This window comes from Anopheles stephensi, chromosome 3 (assembly GCF_013141755.1).
Source record: "Anopheles stephensi strain Indian chromosome 3, UCI_ANSTEP_V1.0, whole genome shotgun sequence".
Classification (NCBI taxonomy): Eukaryota; Metazoa; Arthropoda; class Insecta; order Diptera; family Culicidae; genus Anopheles; species Anopheles stephensi.
The window spans coordinates 85,517,202-85,537,789 of record NC_050203.1 but is presented as its reverse complement, the minus strand read 5'-3'; the positions used below and the strand labels follow the sequence as shown (position 1 = coordinate 85,537,789).

The following is a 20,588-nucleotide window of genomic DNA, read 5'->3' as shown; positions in this document are numbered from 1 at the left end:
GAAAGATTTTTCCTGAATTCTTTTAAACTTGGATACTTTTTCCATCAGGCTCTATACGGCACATTCATCCCGAAAGGAAAATAAATGCACACAGCTCCAAAGCAAACTATCTAAACGACTGCATAAGAAAGCATTTTGTGATTTGGGCAGGCTTTCGGTTGACAGCTGATGGCAACAATAACAGCCGGCATTTGACAGCGAATTTGTTTACTTTTGAAAATTTTCTTCCCAAACAAAACCGAAAACAACCCATTAGCTCTCGGACCAATTTTCAGGTTAATTAGCGTTTTAAAAACGCTACAAAGCAACAATAATCAGTGCGTAATTATTCGTCTGCTTCGTGACGCATGGCTGCACACAGTGGAAATCTTCTGTCGTGTGCGATCGATGGACAGATAGCAACAGAACGCGGGCAGTGAATAAACGAACAAACGCACATGCAACATGACAAATATTCTACGCTTTTTTATAACCGCTTTGCCATTCTCGCCAGCGAGTGAAACATTCCAGTGATCTGCGTTTAAAAGGGTGATCTGGCAACCGTATACCAGCTGATTTTATACCGCGCAAAACCATCGCTGCATCGATTGTAATTTAAAGATCCGGCTTGTAAATTCCTCACGTTGCTAGCATGGATTACTATTACGATGACTACTACGACGAGTATTACGAGCATCCGGACCAAATGGCCGCACGGCTTATGCAACGGGAATTCAGCTTCGAAGAAACGATTACCAACTGCGTGCATCCGTCGATCCGGTTTGCAGCACAGTACATGACAAATTTTGTCGCCATCAACCTACTGTTCAGCATTCTGGTTGTATGCGTTAGAAAGCTGTTTCCCATCGCACACCGGTCGCTACATTTGCTGAGCTGCATTTTCGGTGCCACTCTGCTGTATCGTGTAATTGATCACCGGTTCTACCACTTCCTACAGCTGGCCACATCGCTGTACGTTGTGCAATGGACGCTGCATCGATGGTTGTCCGGGAGTGGCCGCTACATCAAAACCCCGTTCATCGTTATTGCTTATGGGATTGGGAATCTGCTACTGAGCGAACTGCTAGAACCATCCCCGGAGACGTGGAATCGCATCCGCGGAACACAGATGATCCTGCTGATGAAGGCACTGTCGCTAGCGTTCGATACGGAGGAGAATCAGAACCTGAGAAGTCAGCTGAACGTGCTGTCATACACAGGATATATACTGTGCCCAGCAAATGTCGTCCTTGGACCGTGGATCTCGTTCAACGATTACCTAAACATCTGGAAACCATCGTTCGGGACCGAAACGAAGCATAACCGATCCTTCGGTCGACGACTGCTGATACACGTGTTCCGGATACTAGTCAGTGCCCTTATGGCAGTTGGATTTTTGCTTACTTCGAACTGCATGATCGATTACCTGCTATCTCCGATCGCAAGCTGGAAGTGGGTTCGATCCTATGGTCGGGCGCTTTCCTTCCGAACCAGTCACTACTTCATCGCGTACCTATCCCAGTGTTCCATGATTGCAGCTGCCGTCGATTGGAACCGGGCGGAAGACGAGCGATCGATAATGCTACCCGTGACTTCACTGTACCGCGTAAGCTCTCCGATGGCCGTGGAGTTCCCGCGCTCACTGGTGCAAGTAGTGACGGCATGGAACATTCCGATGCACCTGTGGTTGAAGCGTTACATCTTTCGCACGACAAAGCGACCCTTTGGAACGGCGGCCGCCATCGCTCTCACGTACATCATTTCTTCGCTGCTGCATGGACTGCATTACCGGCTGTGGCTAACGCTACTGACGATCGGTTCGTGGACGTTCGTGGAGCACGAAATTCGAAAGAAGCTTGCCACGATCTATTCAGCGTGCGTGCTCGTTGGAAAGTGCCCCAGCGCGTGCCCCGTACATCAGCACCGGAGCAAGAGTGTGTTCTGCGTCGTCATTAACGCGCTGTTTTTCGCGCTGAATATGTTTAATCTAATCTACCTTGGATGCATTTTTGAAACAACGGAAGGACCGCCGGAGGAAGCGGATCATGATAAAACCATGTTTGGCCGTTGGACGGAACTTAACTATGCGTCCCATTGGCTGCTAGTGTTTGCCTATCTGTTCTATTTCGTTATCTGATAGGAAGTGTTAGCGATCGAACCTTTTTTCCAACGCGTTTTTTTTTTCAAAACCATCACAAAAGTTCTTCCTACCAGTATTCCAGAGGAACGTTACTGTTTTACAAGCGTCTCTAGCTATATCGTAATCTTTAAACAAAATCAGTCAATTTAGGCCAGTATCAGGTAGCACAACAACTACTAATAATGTGATATGTTTGGAAAGTGATGAAGCAAGTACATCGAATTGTCATTTTAAAAGCGGCTATAGTAGATACACTTAGTCGGTAGGGCTTCTAACAAATTATCGCTCAGTATTTGCAACAGCGCTCTCTCTTTCTCTCGCTCTTTATAAAAATAAATGCAAAAAAGAAACAAAAAGGAATATCACAGGAAGAATATAATATCACATCGGTGTAATACTATAATACGCTTTACAATGAGGCACGAGGAGATCTACAGAGGTCCAAGTGTTATTTCGACATCAAATGCAGAATCCAGGGACTAGACAAACTGGCTGGTAGTATAGTACCAGGCTCAAGCAGTTGACCTCGACATCGTTGCTAGAAGGACCTTTGGCTGGAGCTACTGCGCCACGGGCAAAGTCAAAGTCTTGATATGCCAATATATGGATAGAGATCGCACGATCATAATTAATCATGCAGACAAATTCAGACATCTCCATGGGTGAGGATTGATATCCTGCCCTGAAGCAGACCTCCTCCTTGGCAGCAAGGACAAATAAAATCGTCACGAGCGTGCTATACCTCTGCAAGAAAAAAAAGTCAAATCGCGAATCGTAAATCTGCAACAGAGAAACCGCAGAACATCAAAATTCTACCCAAATATTCACGCGCGCCCGATGGCATGTTCCTCACAGGTCATTTACGATCGCTTAAGATCAGAACACACAGCAGCAAAAAGAGGCAACTTTTACAGTACTACACAGCGTCGCCAAGAAGAAAGAACCCAGGCCTGTATGTCCGCGTGTCGGCAGGGTTGTTGTAAGCAGAACAGTGTCCGAAAATTATTTTTGACCAACCGAATGTGAACCCATGCGTTGCTCCCGTAGGGAAATCCTCGCTTTCAAGTTGTTACGGTAGGAGGTATTTTTGTTTCCTCTGCCTTGGCCACAGACAATTCGCTGAAAGAGATCATCGCAATGTTCGGAGTGATGATACTGAGGTTTATAAAACGGGCTAGCGGAGCCGCCTCCTTTTTTCTTCGATACAATAAAACCAAAAATATGTCATTTTTACTACGATCGGGTGATTTGTAGAGGCAGCTTTTTGACTGCCGATCATCAACAGTAGAACCTGCCGTAGCACGACAGGTTAAGCACGGTGGTTCGATTCCGATAATCATATCGATCGAGGAAACAGAAACATCCTATCTTCTTGGGAACTTAGAAGATCAATCAGACCACCCTTGAGCAAAGGTCCGTCACTTCCTAGTTTTGCGCATTCAACACTATTGAAATGCATTTCACGCGAGGATCGCCTGCATTAGACATCCTTGCACACTGCACCGCTAGTGTGCGTCACTGCGGCGGCCGATTGTGAAAGATCCCGGGGAAAACACCCTGCCAACAGACAGAAGACAACCGCAAATCTGTCGCAAACCTCGGCGGCGAAGGGTTGGTCCGTCCCGTGCCGTACTATCTTTTAAAATTAATCAGACCCGCGCCCAACCCCCGGGTTTGCTTTCGCGCTATTTCCGCAAATCTGTGATCCGTACCTTTGGTGCCGAATTGTTGCAGAGAGAAGCAGAGAAAGGACGGACACGTTTAACATGTGAGCTTGCAAAAATAAATGTTACCCTCCCCTCAACTCACGGCATCAGGCCCCAATGGTGTGTGTGATTCGATTCTTCTTTAGGAAAAAGGGTTTTCCCCTCTGCCGGATAGAGAGCCGCTGCGGTATCAGCTATAACTGCGCTTTGGGTTTGCTGCTTTTTCCCTTTAGATCATAACAATCTCGATGTGCAAGACACGCACCTGTCGTCAGTTGTCTGCGCCCGCTGCAGATAAGCCTGACAATGAACATGACATCAACTGACAGGAGCGTGTTGGCACATACGGCCGCGTCAGGATATTTTGTAACAATCAAAATAATTACTTTCCGTAACTATATAGCCTATTGCCACAGTTGGGCGAACGGTAGTTTGCTTTTCTTCCAACGTATAGCATTACCAGTTATGATGACTTGAAGGAAATTTTTTTAGTGGTTTATCAGTCTCTTGTCTTGTTTATCTAGTCGAATTACTAAACTGCTAGAGCACTAAGAGGATAGTAGAGGAATCGTTTAGTTTCGTAAAAACTTTACTTTACATAGCCAGACGTTGAAGCCGGTTGGTTTTTTTGTAATTTATGACCTTTGACCACGTTTATTGTGCTTCATCAACCCATGACTCACCTGCTCTCTCTCTCTCTCTAGTTTTCTCTGAATCGATTTTTGCCACTCATTAGTTATCGTATACTCCACGATCGATATCATGATTGCTCTGCTTATCAATTGTCACTTTATGAGATTCAAATAGCAACGGAACGACCAAGAGCCTAGAGCCTGTACCACGAATTTCTTTGAACTCATGCACAGTTCCTGGTTCTAGTTCGGTAAGAACTGGTCCTCGAACTCAATCAACTCTACTCTCTCTCTCTCTCTCTCTCTCTTTCCCTTATTGGCGTAATGAACTATTAGGTTCTACTGATCATGTATTTATTCAATCGAACCTGGGAAGAAAATATTATTCTTTTGCGCTACAACCTCGAGATATTTTGGCTTTTTGAACTTGTTTATACCAAGTAGCCAGCCAATCAGTCCTTATAAGGAAGATAAGACCCGGAAGAGATGTTTTACTAATACGCCGACTCATATACGCTAAAGACACCGGGAAGCGAGTATATTACTTGGTATTCATTAGACAATTCTAATATAAAATTTGGTAAAGCGCTACTAGGCAAGACTTCTTCTTCTTCTTCTTCTTCCTTGGCACTACAACCTCAAGAGGTCTCGGCCTGCCATTTCTGGCTTTCCGGGACTTAATTTTACCCATAGTTAAATAATCAGCATTACGTACGGGGAGGCGCGGTCTGGATGGCTTTTGAACCCCGGCCCTGCCGTGTGAAGACCGGCGCCGCTGTTGCCTCGGCCACCGAACCACCCTTAGACAAGGCAAGACTAGACAGCATTAATCTTTCGGACTGGACTATGACGCTCATAGTGAGACTTTTCTTCAAGGTTTGAGTAATTAAGCAGAGACTGATGTAGTCGAAGTACTTAGACGTTCTGTAAACAAATCAACCATAACCACCTGCGTAATGGGCAATTTGAATCACAGATAGTCACAGCTTTTAAGCCAAAAAGCAATTAAAAGAGGATACATTAAGTGCATTAACAGCAGAATTAAGGGCCTCAAATGAGCCGATCTGATAGTGACTTTAAAACACATCTGCAAGCATAGATTTATTGGCCTCGCCATTGGCGACTATGCTAGTGACATCCTCAGCAAAATTATCTATATCCGATCATCGCTCGCTACTCATCCCTTCGTAATAAAAATCTATGACCTCTAGGTGCAATGACTGCCCCCGGTGCGGGGTTGCCCAGCTAGCCTCCCCTCTGCTGTAATTCGCACCACCACCAACCGAGCACAGGTCACAATTTAGTGCGAACGGTAAATCTCCAACCCCTGGGGGTAAAATTAGACTGTTCAGTGCGAGCAGAGGACGCGGAACAACATACCAACCTTCCTGGGGTCGTCACCGGATCGGGTCTCGAGGTAGCCCGCGATACTATCCATCTCACCGCTGCGCTGCCGCCGAGTGGCTTAACACAGTGAATAAGAAGCGCCATCAGTGCTGAAAAATCAGCAGCACTGTTGCTGCTAGGTCGTTTCGCGCTCGCACCGTACTCTCTTTGTCTTGTTGAAAAGAGATTAATTTACGCAATGTTCTTCGCACCCAGTGTACGTGTGTCTCTACCCCCCCTCGCTCGGTGCCTCCCGCCAGCCACAGCGACCAATGATATATATATTTATTTCGGTGTATGCTTCCTGTAACGAAATCTTTATCGGCCCGTACCGACCCCGACCAAACCCAACCGGTATGTTGCTGGGCCCGTGGTCCCGGCATCATCACCCGCCACTACCGGGAACAGGAAGAACCCGAAGAAATGTTGCTTCCCGGGGAATGCTCCGATAGCGCGCGCACACACAACACCAGACAATTAGCGACGAGGCTGAATTGCAACAATGCGATGCTTCCCGGTTTTTGCGCGAAAGGAGCATTATCAACGATGAAACACTTCGCAGCTTATATTATACCTCCATTGTTTGGTATCATTACTGGTGAGAGAATAAAGAGGACGAAAACCCAGAAAAGGTAGACATTTGCAAAAGGTTCGCCGACTTTGAGTCCTCCCTTCATAACAATCATTATCGCACGATCACCGCTGATCGTGATAAACTGTGACACTTCGTCGGGATGACAACGCCCGCAAACATGAGTGTTTTGTCTTGTTTCGTGACACGATATCATCCTACACACGTACGCATCCACCCACATGGCGGACGAGCTGGTGGGACTTAATCGAGTTCGGAGGAGGATTCGGTGCACGGATCGGACACCGTCACGCCTTTCAGCGTGAAAATAAAATGTGATGAAAATGACGGAAAACGACGGTGTAGACTTAGTGCTCGTGCCGTATTGCCACGGAAGTCTATCCCCCGAAACTAATATCCCCCTTTTTATTTACACCTTCCGCGTTGAAAGTGGCAAGGTTCTTTTCTGTTTCGTTTTACGCTTTGCCGGTAACGATGGATGAGAAAGGAGCGTAGAAAGATGCCGGAAGATTATAAAAAAAGTGAATAGAATACAATAAAATGTATCGAGCAACTATAATGGATGAATAAAGCAAATAAATTTGAATGATAGTAGCATCAAACACAGTGCCTGTCGACTGGCGCGCTGTGGCACGTGGCCTTTGGCAATAATAACAAAGTCGACGATACGAATTGATACGAATAAATACTTTTGCACGCGTTTGGCACGCCAGCAGCATCGCACGATCATACATTTATGCGAGGATCGTGCCAGCAAAACCCATCCGAAAGCATCACAAGCGGAAAACAAAGCAGAACAAGAAGCCAACTTGGGGTACGCGTTTGTGCTGCAATATTCTACTACTCTGGGCCAACTTCCCAACCCCAAAGAGAGAGAGAGAGAGAGAGAAAAAACACATTGTGCCCGTGCCAATTCACACTTAATTATTTAATTCACGGTTAACTGCACTGCTCCTTGTTTTTTTTATTATTAAATCTTCTCAGGCTCATTATATTTTTCCCATTTGACCACAAATATTACACTTTCGATGGTGCTGGTGCTACGCGACTCTTCTTCCCTCCATTTTTTTTGTTGAATACTTTCCCGTATTCTTCTTGTTGCTCAATATCGCTTGCCTGTTGCAAATTCCGTGTGTGTGTGTGCTTGTATGTGTTCGAAACGCCTTGAGCCGATACGATCAACAGCATTGTTAGTATGTGATCCATTTGTTGTCGTATTGCTGCTGGTTGTCATACCCCCAAAACGCTCGCTTTCCCTTTCCGACGCTCAGCTGGGGCCAGTCAACAGCAGGCCACGCCAAGGCCCTGATGATGGCTGGCAGCATCAGGCCGACGATCCCCAGGATCAGGCGATCGGATGTTGCACGGGCAGATGTGTCGCGCGACACGATCCGCGTTGTTGCAGCACGGGAGCTAAATCCCGGCACTTTTTTACCGGATTGCGCAAGCGCTAAGCTATTGTTTGAAGCCGAATTTGAATACACACCATCGGGGTACGAGAGATTTAGCACCGATTAAGTGCTCTTTCTCGGCAAGCAAAGAAAAAGCGATCGAAATGAAATGAAAATCGATCGGAAAGCACTAAATAATTACGTGCTCTGGATGATATTGGAGTTTGAATGATATTTTTTGCGGGAAATTGATACGTTGGGCTCTTGCAAAGCTTTGCAACAAGTGAGCCATAATGCCGAATGGAAAATTGAAATTATTTGTATTAAATATAATCAGTATAACATTTCATGGAGCAACATGGCCAGGATGTCCTACATAAATAATAAAAAAACATTTTATGAAATTTGAATAAATGCAATCATTAATAATAACTATAAGGAAAAATACGGCAAACTTCTAAAGCACTTTGTATTCACAACGAGATAATAGGAATAAGAATAGGACAACTAACTTCATTAAACCTTACTGAATTTCTTTCCAACTAACATGCGTAAAGTTTATGTAAAAAAAATCTGCAGCCTAATATCATCATAAATCGACGAATTAATCAACTCACGCCGAGCAGTAAATTATTGAACACCCAAATCCGTTTTCTTTTCGCGCCAAAAGAGCAACCCGAAAGCCCTCACACATCCGCGGAGGAACCCGAACGGGTCGTCGGGCCCGTACAATCAGCTGCGCAGACTCGGCAGCATCCGGGCAGCAATAGCAGCGGCGTGTCGCGCAACAACCTTTATCAGCCGTGCAACATGGGGCCGGGAGTTTTTAATAAAGGGGACCACCACACGGTACCGGTTAAGATCGTTTTAGTCTTCGACGGAAGTTGGTTTAAACAAGTAATAAGCTCGCCACAAAGTATTTTCCTAACCCTTCTCGCTAGCTAGCTACTAAACGTGTGTGAAGCCGTTGTTGGTGATGTTTTGTGTGTCTTAAAAAAGAAACGGACAAATTCTGTGTGTCCCACCAAACAAAAAAAAACAAACAGTTGGTGTTGTGTGCCTCAATTCCCCAAAAAGGAAAATCAAACCAAAGAAAAAAAGCTTCAGTGTACCCCCCAAAGAGAGACCAAACAATCGAGGAGAAAGCGATCGAAAAACGATTGAACGACCGAATCACACGTCGGGTCGAATTCGCACGTCGTCCCCACGCAAAGCGCTAAACCGTTTGAATTTAGGACCTCAAGCGACCTGTGTTTGACTCTCTGCTTTTCTCTGTGAATGTGAATGTCTCTCTTTCTGTGTATGTGTTTGTGTGTGTGTTTGTGTGATTTATAGGTGGTTTTGGTTCAGAACTTTTGACCCGAGCCCGTTTGGCGAAGGCGACGCAGCAGCGAAAATCCCAACCCGCAACCCCCACAGTGGAAAATTCCGTTCTATCTTGCAACCTTTTCTTTTGCAGCTCTTGTGCAGTTGAAGCACTTGCTCTTTCCTTTTCATCGTCGTTTTTTTCCACCAACCGTCTACTCAGCGCTGGATAATCTCTTGCGGATCACATACAGAACACAATGGACCACAAATTAATGGCCCAAAAAATCAATTATTCACCCAAGTGCTAATAATGATGATCCCCGAATAATGTTCTATCAAGATGGCCCAAGAAACGCGAACCACATTGTTTCATCGGTGCCGAAAGGGATAATTAATGATCGTTCTTGCGGCACGCGGAGGAAAACTCGTTTGGGGCAAAAGTTTTCACTTCAGAAAGTTTGCACACTCACGCGAAGAAAGTACTCCTCACTTTACGCATGTTACCGATCAATTAGAAAGCACACGCACCTAGAAGTCCTCTGTTACAGCCCTTAAGAACAGAACAATCAGAGCATAGGAGGAAGTGTGCATGATGTGCAAGATAAAGAAGAAAAAAATCTCTGTCCTTGCCAGCACCTTTCTGTATGTGTGTATCTGGATGTGTTAATTTAAATTTAAGCCTCTCTGTTTAACTAACCTAGCTTTCACCTTGCGCTTATCTAGAATTAAAAATATACTTCTGCTTAAGCCAATATTTTCCCCGCTCAGGAAATCTAACAAATCACAATCTTTTCTTCTTTCTTTTCATTTACTTGCCAATGAACCTTCCCGTGCCTGTGCCTGTGCCCTTGCGGTGTGCAGTTAGTTTCAGATTAGGATCTAAATTCCAAACACAAAACCAAAACCAAAATGAGCTACTCGTGGGATCAGCGTGTCGAATTCATCGTCCGTCACATGTACGGTAAGTGTTTACCAAGCGCAAACGAAGACAACATAAAAAAACAAAAGAAAAGGGGTTTGCACAATTTCTTTAGCCTTGTTACCAAATTTGCTAATGTCTTCTCGCCCTTTTCGTCTTCTGCCCCGTCTGTCCTTCCGGGTAATCCGGGGACTGGGTTTGGGTGGTGGTGTGCCATTCTTCGGGACCAGATTATTAATTATTCTTCTCGCAAACATTAAGAGATCTTACCCCCGGTGAATGTGCGATATAATTAGGCACATAATAATAGCGGGTCGAAGTCATTTCACGATGAAAAACTACTATCCCCGGCTAAGGAGAAAGAATAAGAGTGAGGTCTTCTTATTGCTCGTTCTTTTTTTCCTTTTTTTTCTCCTACGATATCGGAGTAGTACTTTAAGAAAATTCTTGCGCACCTTTTCTGCGAAAAATATCCTCCTTCGGCAGCTCTCTAGCAAAACAATGAGACCCTCCGCCCCCCCCCCCCCTCATCGTGCAAAAGTTGGATAGATTTCCCCAGGATTTGTTCTAAAATTAAAATATTAAATTGTGTACATTTCGAAACACCAACCACTCCTGCTGGTGGGCCCGGTGTAATTTTCTGCTCAAGAACGTCAAGAACGAGCAAGAAGATTAGAGGCAAGGCAAGATTAATTTAATACAATGAGGAAACGCAACAGAAAAAATGAACCAACACACACACACACACATACACACATGCTCAGCTAAAGTACATTTCTCGGCCGGCCGCCCTCGGTCCTCGGACCGCACCCAGCCGCTAGCGGCAACAAAAGCGAACGCGAACGTCGCGCGGGTGAAAAGTGAACAAAATGTTGCTAATTTTAATTTCACCCCGGCACCCAATTATTTTTATAATCGCAAAACCACCATCGCGACATTACCTGGCTCTCATCTGATGCTGGCTGGCTAGCTGCTGCTGCCATTGAGCCCCCAGGCGGCACGCCACGGGGCCACAAACTGTCATCCGAAAAATCCTAGAAAGAGCTTTCTCCCTTTTTTCTGTGGCGGATGGCGCGCGCGTCACATACCTCCTCGGTGTGTGTGTGCGTGAGGAGTCGTGGACACGCGTGCAGCAATCGTGGTAAGGCTCACAATTAATACACCCGGGTACCGGGAACCGGGACCGTGCCGCACGTCGATGGGACTCGCACGAATCTTCTTCCTTAAGCGTTAAATCATCCGGGCCTTTGTTGGTGGTTTTTGCCAACCGAACCCAACTAGGAATTACAACGAAACGCAGCATGAGCGGCTTCATGCCTTCACGCTACTGGGACCTATTTTTAGCAGCATCCTATAATACTGGTCTTTATGGCAAGGCCACTCACAATTGCGAGCGGCGTGATGCGTTGAATTGCGAATGGCCACCGGTCACTACCTACGCGAGCTCTCTGCTTGTACCACCCAGGTACTTCGAAATCAACAAAAAAAAATGTATATTGCGTGACATTTCAGTGCGCCGCTAGATTAAACTATACTTTCTTTTAAATGGCAATTTCCCTCTGCACGGGAAGAGCCTTTGAATTGAAGGGCTTAGCTTCGATTGAATGTGCCTAATTATGGGATCGTGTCTTTACCATCCTAATCTACACTCACCTTATCATCAGTCAGCAGAGCCTGCGGGCGGTTACCGTTGTATTATGCATGAGCTTCGTTGAAGAAGAATTGCACATTCTTTCAGTGACCTTTGCTGCTGCTGTTTGCATTTTCGGCGTATACATTCATCGGTTTGAGCGCTGATAATTCCACCCTAGGAAAAAGAAGAAGATTTTTATAAACTCGCATCGCAATCGAGAAAGGGTCAATGAGCTGATTTTAATGCAAATTTTGTACCTTCTTGCAATGCAATTGAAGAAGAATTGCACATTCTTTCAGTGACCTTTGCTGCTGCTGTTTGCATTTTCGGCGTATACATTCATCGGTTTGAGCGCTGATAATTCCACCCTAGGAAAAAGAAGAAGATTTTTATAAACTCGCATCGCAATCGAGAAAGGGTCAATGAGCTGATTTTAATGCAAATTTTATACCTTCTTGCAATGCACGCGAACAAATCATCAGCTACCAGGCGCCTCCATCACAAAACACCGGGCGCCTCCATCGATGAGGGGAAAAAAACTTGAACCTAGCTAATAATCGATAGCCATGTACAATTAATTAGCATAGTTTTGTGCAACAAATAATCTAAAATGTTTAGGGGTTTTTTTTCGGAGCGCCTCATACCCATAAACCATTTCACAATAGGTTTACCTTCACCTTAAAGAGTCATGCAAGCAACCATTTCACCCGGTTCGCAGACGCTGCCCAACGTGTGCATTATTAAAGCGGTTGTTTTGCAGTGCGCGAGCAAATGCTTAAGACACAAAAAGTGTTGCACATACACATACGTTGCGCGCTCGTTACATCCCACAACCGTCGCGGCGAGTTGCCAGCGGAACACCTGTTGAGTGTGCTCGAAAGTTTTTTTTCGTTTTGTGTTTCGTACAGCAAGATGGTGCCGAAACAAAGCCGAAAAGAGCCCACACTCAACGGACGCGACCTTCAGAATTGAAAGTGTGTTGCTCTGCTCTGCCTGCAAGAAACGGTGAGGAACACATCGCTCAAATCAATCTTCCTTCCAAACGGAAGACACTCCTCATTTCTTACACTAAATTGGCTCATAATACATGCTGCTTTCGCGTTGCTCCATGGTTCGTGTGCTAAGCACTGCCGGATGTTAGGCCACAGTCTACGCGGTGCGGTCAACAAGAAACTCAAACTGACAAGGTAAACGGACCCCCCTAACCACCATCGCGCACATCCGGTCGCAAGAAGAAGACGACGGTTTGAGTGACTGTTGATTATTGGCAGGTTCGCAGTTGGATCGGAGGCCTCGAATCCCTTTGCGCTTTTGCAAGATGCTCGTCGTCGTTACCGGTTTGCCTTCGTTTCGACCTTTGACTTTTAACCGATTCCGAGAGCACTTCGGCCGGTTTGTTGTTTGCTGCTCCGCGTAAAACCCGCAGGATTCGTTCCACTGGTGAGCGCGCAAGCTTTTCGGAACGCTTCTTGCTATTGCTACTCCATTCGCAGTCCGAGTAGCGCCCTGGTGGCCCTGCTGAGCTACCGCGAAGGCGGGCAGGGCTGGTACGAAGAATTTTCCGCTTCTATTACACCGCTTCCAGCGTAAATTCCAGCTCAGTGCCGGGACAAGGGCGAAGTTGTTTTAGGAAGACAAAGAAAAAATACTCATCATCGTAAGAATAAGCCAACTCCTCGGTAGATGACAACAAGCCGTATAAGTGTGAGATTCCTTACGCTTGGGCGGTGGGCGATTGTGTCCACTTGAGGCAAATCATGAACCATATTTTCAACGGCAAATGAAACTTCACTTTGATGGTAACTGGTGCCGTTACAAACGGGGCTTTGGCGACACATTTTTAAATGTCAACAGTCAATTTTCATACTCTCGACTGGACACAGCATTCGCTTCCTGTGGGTGTGGATTTCCTTTCGGTGGCTTTGTATTTCAGCACCCGCTGTTTCATTTTCAACAACTGAGAGGATGTGCGGCGGATATTACCGATATTGCCGAAACCGAAATATTCATCCGCACAAGTCCTCTCGAAGAAAGAAAAACTGCTTAAAACTGAGCCATCGAAGCCTGCCGGAACCTTGTAAATCTGCAAAACACGGAGGACTTGTTCGTCCGCATCATCGTTCGAGTTTGTGTTCGTGTTGCAGTTCCAGGAAATAGAAGACACGGTTCCACAGCATTCCCTCTAACCGCCGCCATTGCTACAAAGCAAAAACAAATTATGATGAGAGATTGTACAATAATCTTCAATTTACCGCAGCGCTGGAAACCATAGCGATGCCAATTAACTTACCCGTTTGGAGATTCGACCGCTGGTCAGGGAAACCAGCGTCATCCACTCCATTTACCACGCACCGGCAGAAGAAAACAAAAACTCTTTTGGAACGTTATTTAATGCTGTCCAAGTGTCCAATTTCTTGACAAACCAACACAGAACTCCTGCTTGGTCCGTTGATTATTCTACTCGTTTCCTTTGATATGCGAGCCTGTCGACCTGTCGACGGCAAACGGAAACCCGGACGACGGAGGATGCGTATACTCCGAAGCGTCGTCCACTTGATTTATATACCTCTTTCCGGTGTGCCTGAAATCACGCGACACGCGCCTCAGCGACGAGATAAGAAAGTGCCGCCGTGACTAATGCGTGGCTTAATGCCCGGTTTACGTACACAATTTCCGACAGCAATTTCCTTCCTTCCCCAAAAGAGTTGTTTTAATCCAACTAATTAAATACGTGCGTAGCATAAGGTTCGCCTCTGTCTGCTTCTGGTGGTGCGAGACAGCGATGCAATAAACCCAGCCTTTGTCAGCTGTGCGTTCGCAAAGTTTGTAATTGTGGGTAATTAAATTCTGGCAAGTACAAACCGCAGCTACGGACACGAGCCCAGGCACAAACGTGGCACAAACTTCCCTCTCGACCGTAATGTGATAAGCTGTCGAATTGGTTCCCCTTTTTTGTTCCGAGGTTTTCAGTTCTTCAGTTGGCAACAGTGATTACATGGGCCGTCGATAATAGGAACAAAAAATTGAAATAGTTCTCCGGGCCATTTTTCCTTAAACTCTCTCTCTCAATTTGCACCGAAAATTCAATTAAAAAAGTTTCCGCAACAGTTTGGGTCAGTTTTCGAGCTTGAAGCGAGACTGCCGGACAACGACGACGGCCGCTTGCCTTCGTCCTTTAGTTAGATATTGTAATTCGTAATGTAATGTAATTTTTTTAACCACTTGACTAATTTGCGTGTGTGTCCATACTTCTGAAATACTACTCTAAAAAGTGCTCAAAACTCTCGAGTAAAGATAGCTATCAAAGTCGAAATCATAACCTTTTCCAAAAAAAAGCCCTTCCAAATTCAGAAAACCGATACCGACGTGTTCGCTTTGCCAACTTCGCACGAAATTCGGTCGGTAAATGATACGACTCTGCTAATGGACTTCAAAGTGCTCGGCAGGCGCTTCTTGTAGCTCTCGCTCTCCAACACGCAGCCACATTCGCTTCACAATTTGAATAAAACTGAATCAAATTATCGGCTTCGGCGCCGTTTGCATCGAGCAGTAAGAACTCTACCACGCGATTCGCTGCTAATGGATGGCGATGGGAGTCAAAGTATTTGATGAGTCTTCGAGACATTTCTTCGATCACAAATATTGTCCCATCCTCTCAAAAAGAAAAAGGAAAAGAAAATGGAAAAAAAAACTCATGGGCAAGCATCAAAAACTCGTTAAAAATCTCTTGTTTACATACAAAACTGTGTGTGTTTGTGTGTGGGTGCGAGTGCTAATATCTCGCTTTCGGAAATGTTATCGGCACTGTATCGGAATGGCGGTGCCGCGGAAAAAAGGGCCAAATTGACACTGTTTTGGCACATCACACCAACCCATCCGTCACTTCATTACGCGATCCGCTGCCTCGTTAAGGGATTCTTCGGTGAACAAATTTGAGTCCAAAATCGTTGAATCACATTTCAGCGCTCAGATCTGAAGGACTTTTTGGGAACGAAAAGAAGACGCAATGATACGAGTTTAATATATCCTGCTCGATAAGCATTCCTCGTCGTTTGATAAGGCCACCCGACGTTATGGCCGATTAGGTTGGCAAATCTCGCCACTTTGTATTGAAGTTCTTCACGCTTAACGCTCTAATGCCCGTTTTCTTTCTTGCCCCATTCGCAGACATTGACAACAATGGCTTCCTGGACAACAACGATTTCCAGTGCATGGCCCTCCGTGCCACCGTCATCGAAGGCAAGGGCGAAATCAACCCGGCCCGTCTGAACGAATACAAGTTCATCATGAAGTCGCTCTGGGATGAGATCTCCGCCCTTGCCGATTTCGACAAGGTATGGTAGTAACGCAACTCCCCTAAGCACACAACAACTCACACTGCATCATCGCAACGTTTCACACCTCATGCATCTCCGCGTGTCGTCGTGGCTGGCACGCAAGCCAGGAACTCTATTCGCAGCTCATTTTATCCATTCCCGACATTGCCGGCAACCTGTTGCGCTGGATAGTAGCAGCACGTTGTTTGCCCTCCGAAAACGCACACACCATCCGGGAGTGTCCGCGTGAGAGGGAGAGACCGGGCGAGAACAAGCAGACCGCCGCGAATAATTAAACCAAAAAAGAAAAGAAAACATATCTTAACGGAAAGTTTTTCCAGCAGTTTTTCCCGGTTCCTGGCTGGATGTCATGCAAACCTCGAGTGCTTGCTCTCCCGACCTTGCTGTGTTGGCCCGGCTCTTTTGAAAACTAGCTGTTGTTTGCGTTTTGTCTCCCTCAAGGGAATCGACCCGGTACACCAGAGCGTGTCTATTGTTTCCAGAGGTTCATCGTGTTGTGTGCCCTTAGGCGAGACAGAAAGAGATAGGGAGCAATCGAAAAAGTCGTCTTTAACTTTCCATTTACTCATAAACAAGATCAGAAAAAAATCCCCAGCGAGTCGACGAGTTGGGGTGGGTTTTCTCTGTTCCATTCTCGATTGTGTTCTCTTCATCGCAGCAGCCTTTTGCTATACTTTTGCTTGCACAGTGTTTATTTAACCTGTAGTATAGCACGTTACCTTGTCCCTGTCCCCGCCAGTCCTGCGTCGTCCGTGTCCGTGCTCGTCGAAACTCTCAGAAAAACTCTAAATAACCTCGAATCCGGTCGGTGCTGAAGTCTCTGTTGGAACATTCGCATATGGCCACACTCCTCATTTCCCGTGCAGCCAAGCCCAACGTTTACCCTGGATGGTGTAATTGATCTTGGCGAATGGTTTTACGTATATACGGGAGAAATAATTATCGGAACCATTGGCAAATACCTCCACCGCCGCTTCGTCGTGTACCGATGCTTCGCGTGTTGCGGTGCTGGCGCATTGCGATTTTTTTCCTTTGCTTTCTTCTTGCATGCGGCGAATGGGTTTCGCAAGAAAAACGATCGAGCCCCCGTTCTATTCTTGTTTGCTTCCAATCAGCACCAAACGACGACGAGCGGTGACCAATTGGCGCGTCTAATTGAGGTCTCCCCTTTTTGTTTTAAGGAAACTCATTTACAACTGATACTGCTACGGGGACGTTAATTATTGCAGTAATGTCCTAGGACTCAATCACAATCGGAGAAAGGTTTCGACTGACCCTCATTTCTCATTGAGACGCTACTCAGACTCGCTCAACTCCAAAGCATCTATTTCTATCCACAGTTTCCACAGACTCCGGAGCAATGAACACACACTCACACACACACACGGTCATTATCCGGAACCGGTGTTTATTTATTTCGTGCATTAAATGAGTACACAAAATAAAACGAAATTACCCATCAAACCTGAATCGCGGGTTGTAAATACGAATCTCCGATGCCTTGAGATGTCTTATTTACATTCTACCAACTTAATTGTCAGTCATTCTACCAACTCTCGGGAAGATCTTTTCCCATCACGCTCAGTAGTCGCTCTTGTGTTTGTCTCGCTTTGCACTGCACACACTCGCTATGCCCGAGTACATGTCCACCTTTGCACCTTGTGGTAGAAACCATGCAAAACCACTTATCACCGTGCGTCTGACATGTGCGCTTCACCACCACGACGACAGCGTTATGCATCTTTTAGCTTCTGAACATTGCCACCACACGGCTCACCACAGAACACGTCCGATGGGAGTTGTTGCTGCAGACATTATGACCACTACGCCACACAAACCCGGACGATGCAAACCACCAGCTCACACTGTCCCAATACACAAACCGGTGTGCAAAACCTAGCTAACGATGGATCTATCTTTAATTCCACCTTTCTTTCAGGATGGCAAAATCACCACCGAGGAATTCAAACAGGCCGTCAAGCAGACCTGCGTTGGCAAGCCCTACTCCGAATTCCCGAAGGTATGTATAGCACTCCGGCAGGACGGAAGTAACGAAAACCGCCCAAAAAACAACTTCAACTTATGGGCCTCACACCATTTGGCAAAGAAAGATGGATGAATGTTTGATAACCGTAACTGATCACCAATTGCGAACTGGCAGGACTTCCACATAGACACATCTCAATTCCATCTCTCTCGAGAGCATAGTTTCCTTTATGTTTATGTTTTGTTTAAAAAAACGCTTTTTAGGGTTCATTCTTGGCCCTTTTTTTGCTGGCAATTTAATGTGCTGCTCACTATAAACTGTTGTGTGTGTGTGAAAGTCCTCCTCGAGCGAGAGGTTCATATTCGTCCCCCTGCTATCCCGAACCCTGCAGCAGGGGCTGAAATGAAGCGAAGAAAACGCTATAAATATTTGATCGACTTGACTTCTCGATGTCAAATGTCTGATCCTCCGGTACTACCCTCTCCACCACTACCGTACATCCGTTACATCGCTCAGCCACATTACCTTCGTCGCTTCAATTTTAATGAATAGGTTCAGCATTGGATCCTTGCCACGTTAAAGCCACTCTGACAAAGGGGACCCTTTCACTCTGCCGCCAATCGTATTCCGGACAGAGCTCACTGGAAATGGTTTTACATTTTCCACAAAAGAACATTTGATTCGTATAAGGGAAACACGGTGAGTACAGTTTGGCTTCACGGCTATTGTTTTACACCGTGGAGTTTCACTTGGCCCGTTGGCCCTTTGGAATAGTTTGCTAGAACAATGCTCTAGCACGAAAAAATAGCGTTCACATGAACATGCCTGCCTGTGTAAACGCTTCGTGAAACTAGCCCAACCCGAGTAATCCCACCGAATACTCCAGCTGATGTGCTGCAGGTACTGTTCTGTATCCATTGCAAACTACATTGGCATCATGTCAAATGCCTAATTGCTACATCAGTTCCATCAGATCGAATCGACGCATCCATCCATCAAGCCGACATCTCATCTAATTGAGATAAGCTCCACTAGAGCTGTAGACACGCGGCTTGACAACAATTGCAGAAATTACATGTACAAGTTTCCGGGCCCGGCTGTACACAAGTACGGTATCAATTTTCCAAGCAGCCGACTAATTCGCCTACCGTCCAGCTGGTGCCCTGAAGTGGCAAAGCGTCGGAGCAACTCATTCGAGGGGCTGTCGGATCCCTTCCTGGGTTGCTCCGAACACGGAGAAATCGGATACATACCCGCCAAAATCAACCGCACACATCTAACTGCGATGGAATACAATGTAGCAGGCACGCATCGATCGACGGCACAAAGTCTGTCCAAACGAAGTCCACAACCGCACCCGGTAAAAGTTTGAAATAACACGCTTCCAATAACAGCAAACCTCACGGAGTTTGGCCTACGTCGAGCGTCTGCAGTTAGCTGGCAAACACATGGAAAGTTTCCCGTGCTGGCGGAAGTTTTCCTCTTCCTGCCGGAAGCACGCGCTAAAGCAGACGCGCACTGGCGGCTCTAGCTTTGGCTATCCACTTGCAAGAACATGTTGTAAATCAACGTGTGGCATTTGGCTGCTTTGATGGACAGGTAGACAGGCACAGGCAGGCACGCAGGCAGGCGAGAAGGTGAGATGATGTGTCCCACCGTACAATGTTCCCCGTACAGATGGAGATTAATGCTGTATCGATAACGCGGTTTGTTGTTTTATGCAAATGCTGCAAATTCCGTCCCGGCTTATTAAATGGCGGTTCTGATGGACACATCATTTTCTCCGACCACATTAAGCTTGAGCTGGGGCTGCTATAATTTTTGGACCACGTCAGTGTAATGACTCGATTCGAACGGAAGTGACATTATTTACGATTCTCGAAACTGGAAAATACCTATTCCTTTGGTTCGGTCGGGTCTTTACTGTCCGAATCTTCTTAGCCCCCGTGAACCTAAATCAACAAAAAAAAACCAGCATCGAAGCGGTTACTTGGTTTCACATTTCGATCGGATTGTTTACCCGTGTCAGACTCATCGAACCACCATAACCGTTCGTCACGCGAACAACCGGGCACAACCTGGCGCGGCAGCCAGTATGGTCGGCGGTCGAACGGTAACCGTAAAATTTGATATTTTATTAAACTGTTTGTATAATCCACTTTGGCCGTGTGCACGAAGCCGGTCGACTGAGTGTCATTTTTTCAAACGGATTTTCGTGTTTGTTCTCCGGGAACAAAGAACGAGCGGGAAGCACCAGATGGAGACGCATGGTCTTTGGTGTTGGATTTGGTGTTTTAATTGTTTTTGAGTCTCTGCGCTAAAGCAAAATAGAAAAGACCTGTTTCTTGATCTTGAGAGTTGAAAAATGGGTCATCACAACTCTTCACTTCATCGCAATATTACCGATCATCTAACGCTAACGTTTGTTTCTTTTGGAGAGCATGGCGTGTTTACGTTAGGTCAACCGCGTAAACGAGCTAGCGAGCCCCATAAGCTGCCCAATCAATCATATTTGCGATCTGTTGTGGCTGGAACGGAGCATATGTTACATTCCCCACTGCAACTCCCGGCCGCGGTT

At 46.0% G+C, this 20,588-nt stretch overlaps 2 protein-coding genes and 1 long non-coding RNA gene across 5 annotated transcripts in view; 2 read left to right on the top strand and 1 right to left on the bottom strand.

Annotated features, from left to right (window-relative positions):
- Window positions 1–205: 205 nt before the first annotated feature.
- Window positions 206–3,352, top strand: LOC118513906 (protein-serine O-palmitoleoyltransferase porcupine). Its single transcript, XM_036060231.1, has one exon. It carries the CDS (start codon window positions 632–634, stop codon window positions 2,114–2,116), a length of 1,485 nt encoding a protein of 494 aa, XP_035916124.1. The 5' UTR covers window positions 206–631; the 3' UTR covers window positions 2,117–3,352.
- Window positions 3,353–8,648: 5,296 nt separating this feature from the next.
- LOC118513903 (sarcoplasmic calcium-binding protein 1) overlaps window positions 8,649–20,588 on the top strand; it is a 20,174-nt gene continuing 8,234 nt past the window's right edge. The window contains exons 1-4 of one of the 3 annotated variants that reach the window (XM_036060226.1): window positions 8,649–8,723; window positions 9,996–10,095; window positions 15,854–16,020; window positions 17,963–18,043. In XM_036060226.1, the coding sequence (XP_035916119.1) occupies window positions 10,044–10,095; window positions 15,854–16,020; window positions 17,963–18,043 (300 nt within the window). In that variant the 5' untranslated portion in view covers window positions 8,649–8,723; window positions 9,996–10,043. The other 2 variants (XM_036060227.1, XM_036060228.1) reach the window with 2 other exon arrangements.
- LOC118513905 lies at window positions 10,616–15,668 on the bottom strand. Its single transcript, XR_004906531.1, has 3 exons — window positions 12,138–15,668; window positions 11,944–12,054; window positions 10,616–11,860 (listed from the first exon to the last, which is right to left on the bottom strand). It is a non-coding gene; the product is annotated as an uncharacterized LOC118513905 (long non-coding RNA).

Coding starts and splice junctions, on each gene's coding strand:
- LOC118513906 (XM_036060231.1), top strand. CDS start 632: ATGGATTACTATTACGATGACTACTACGACGAGTATTACGAGCATCCG.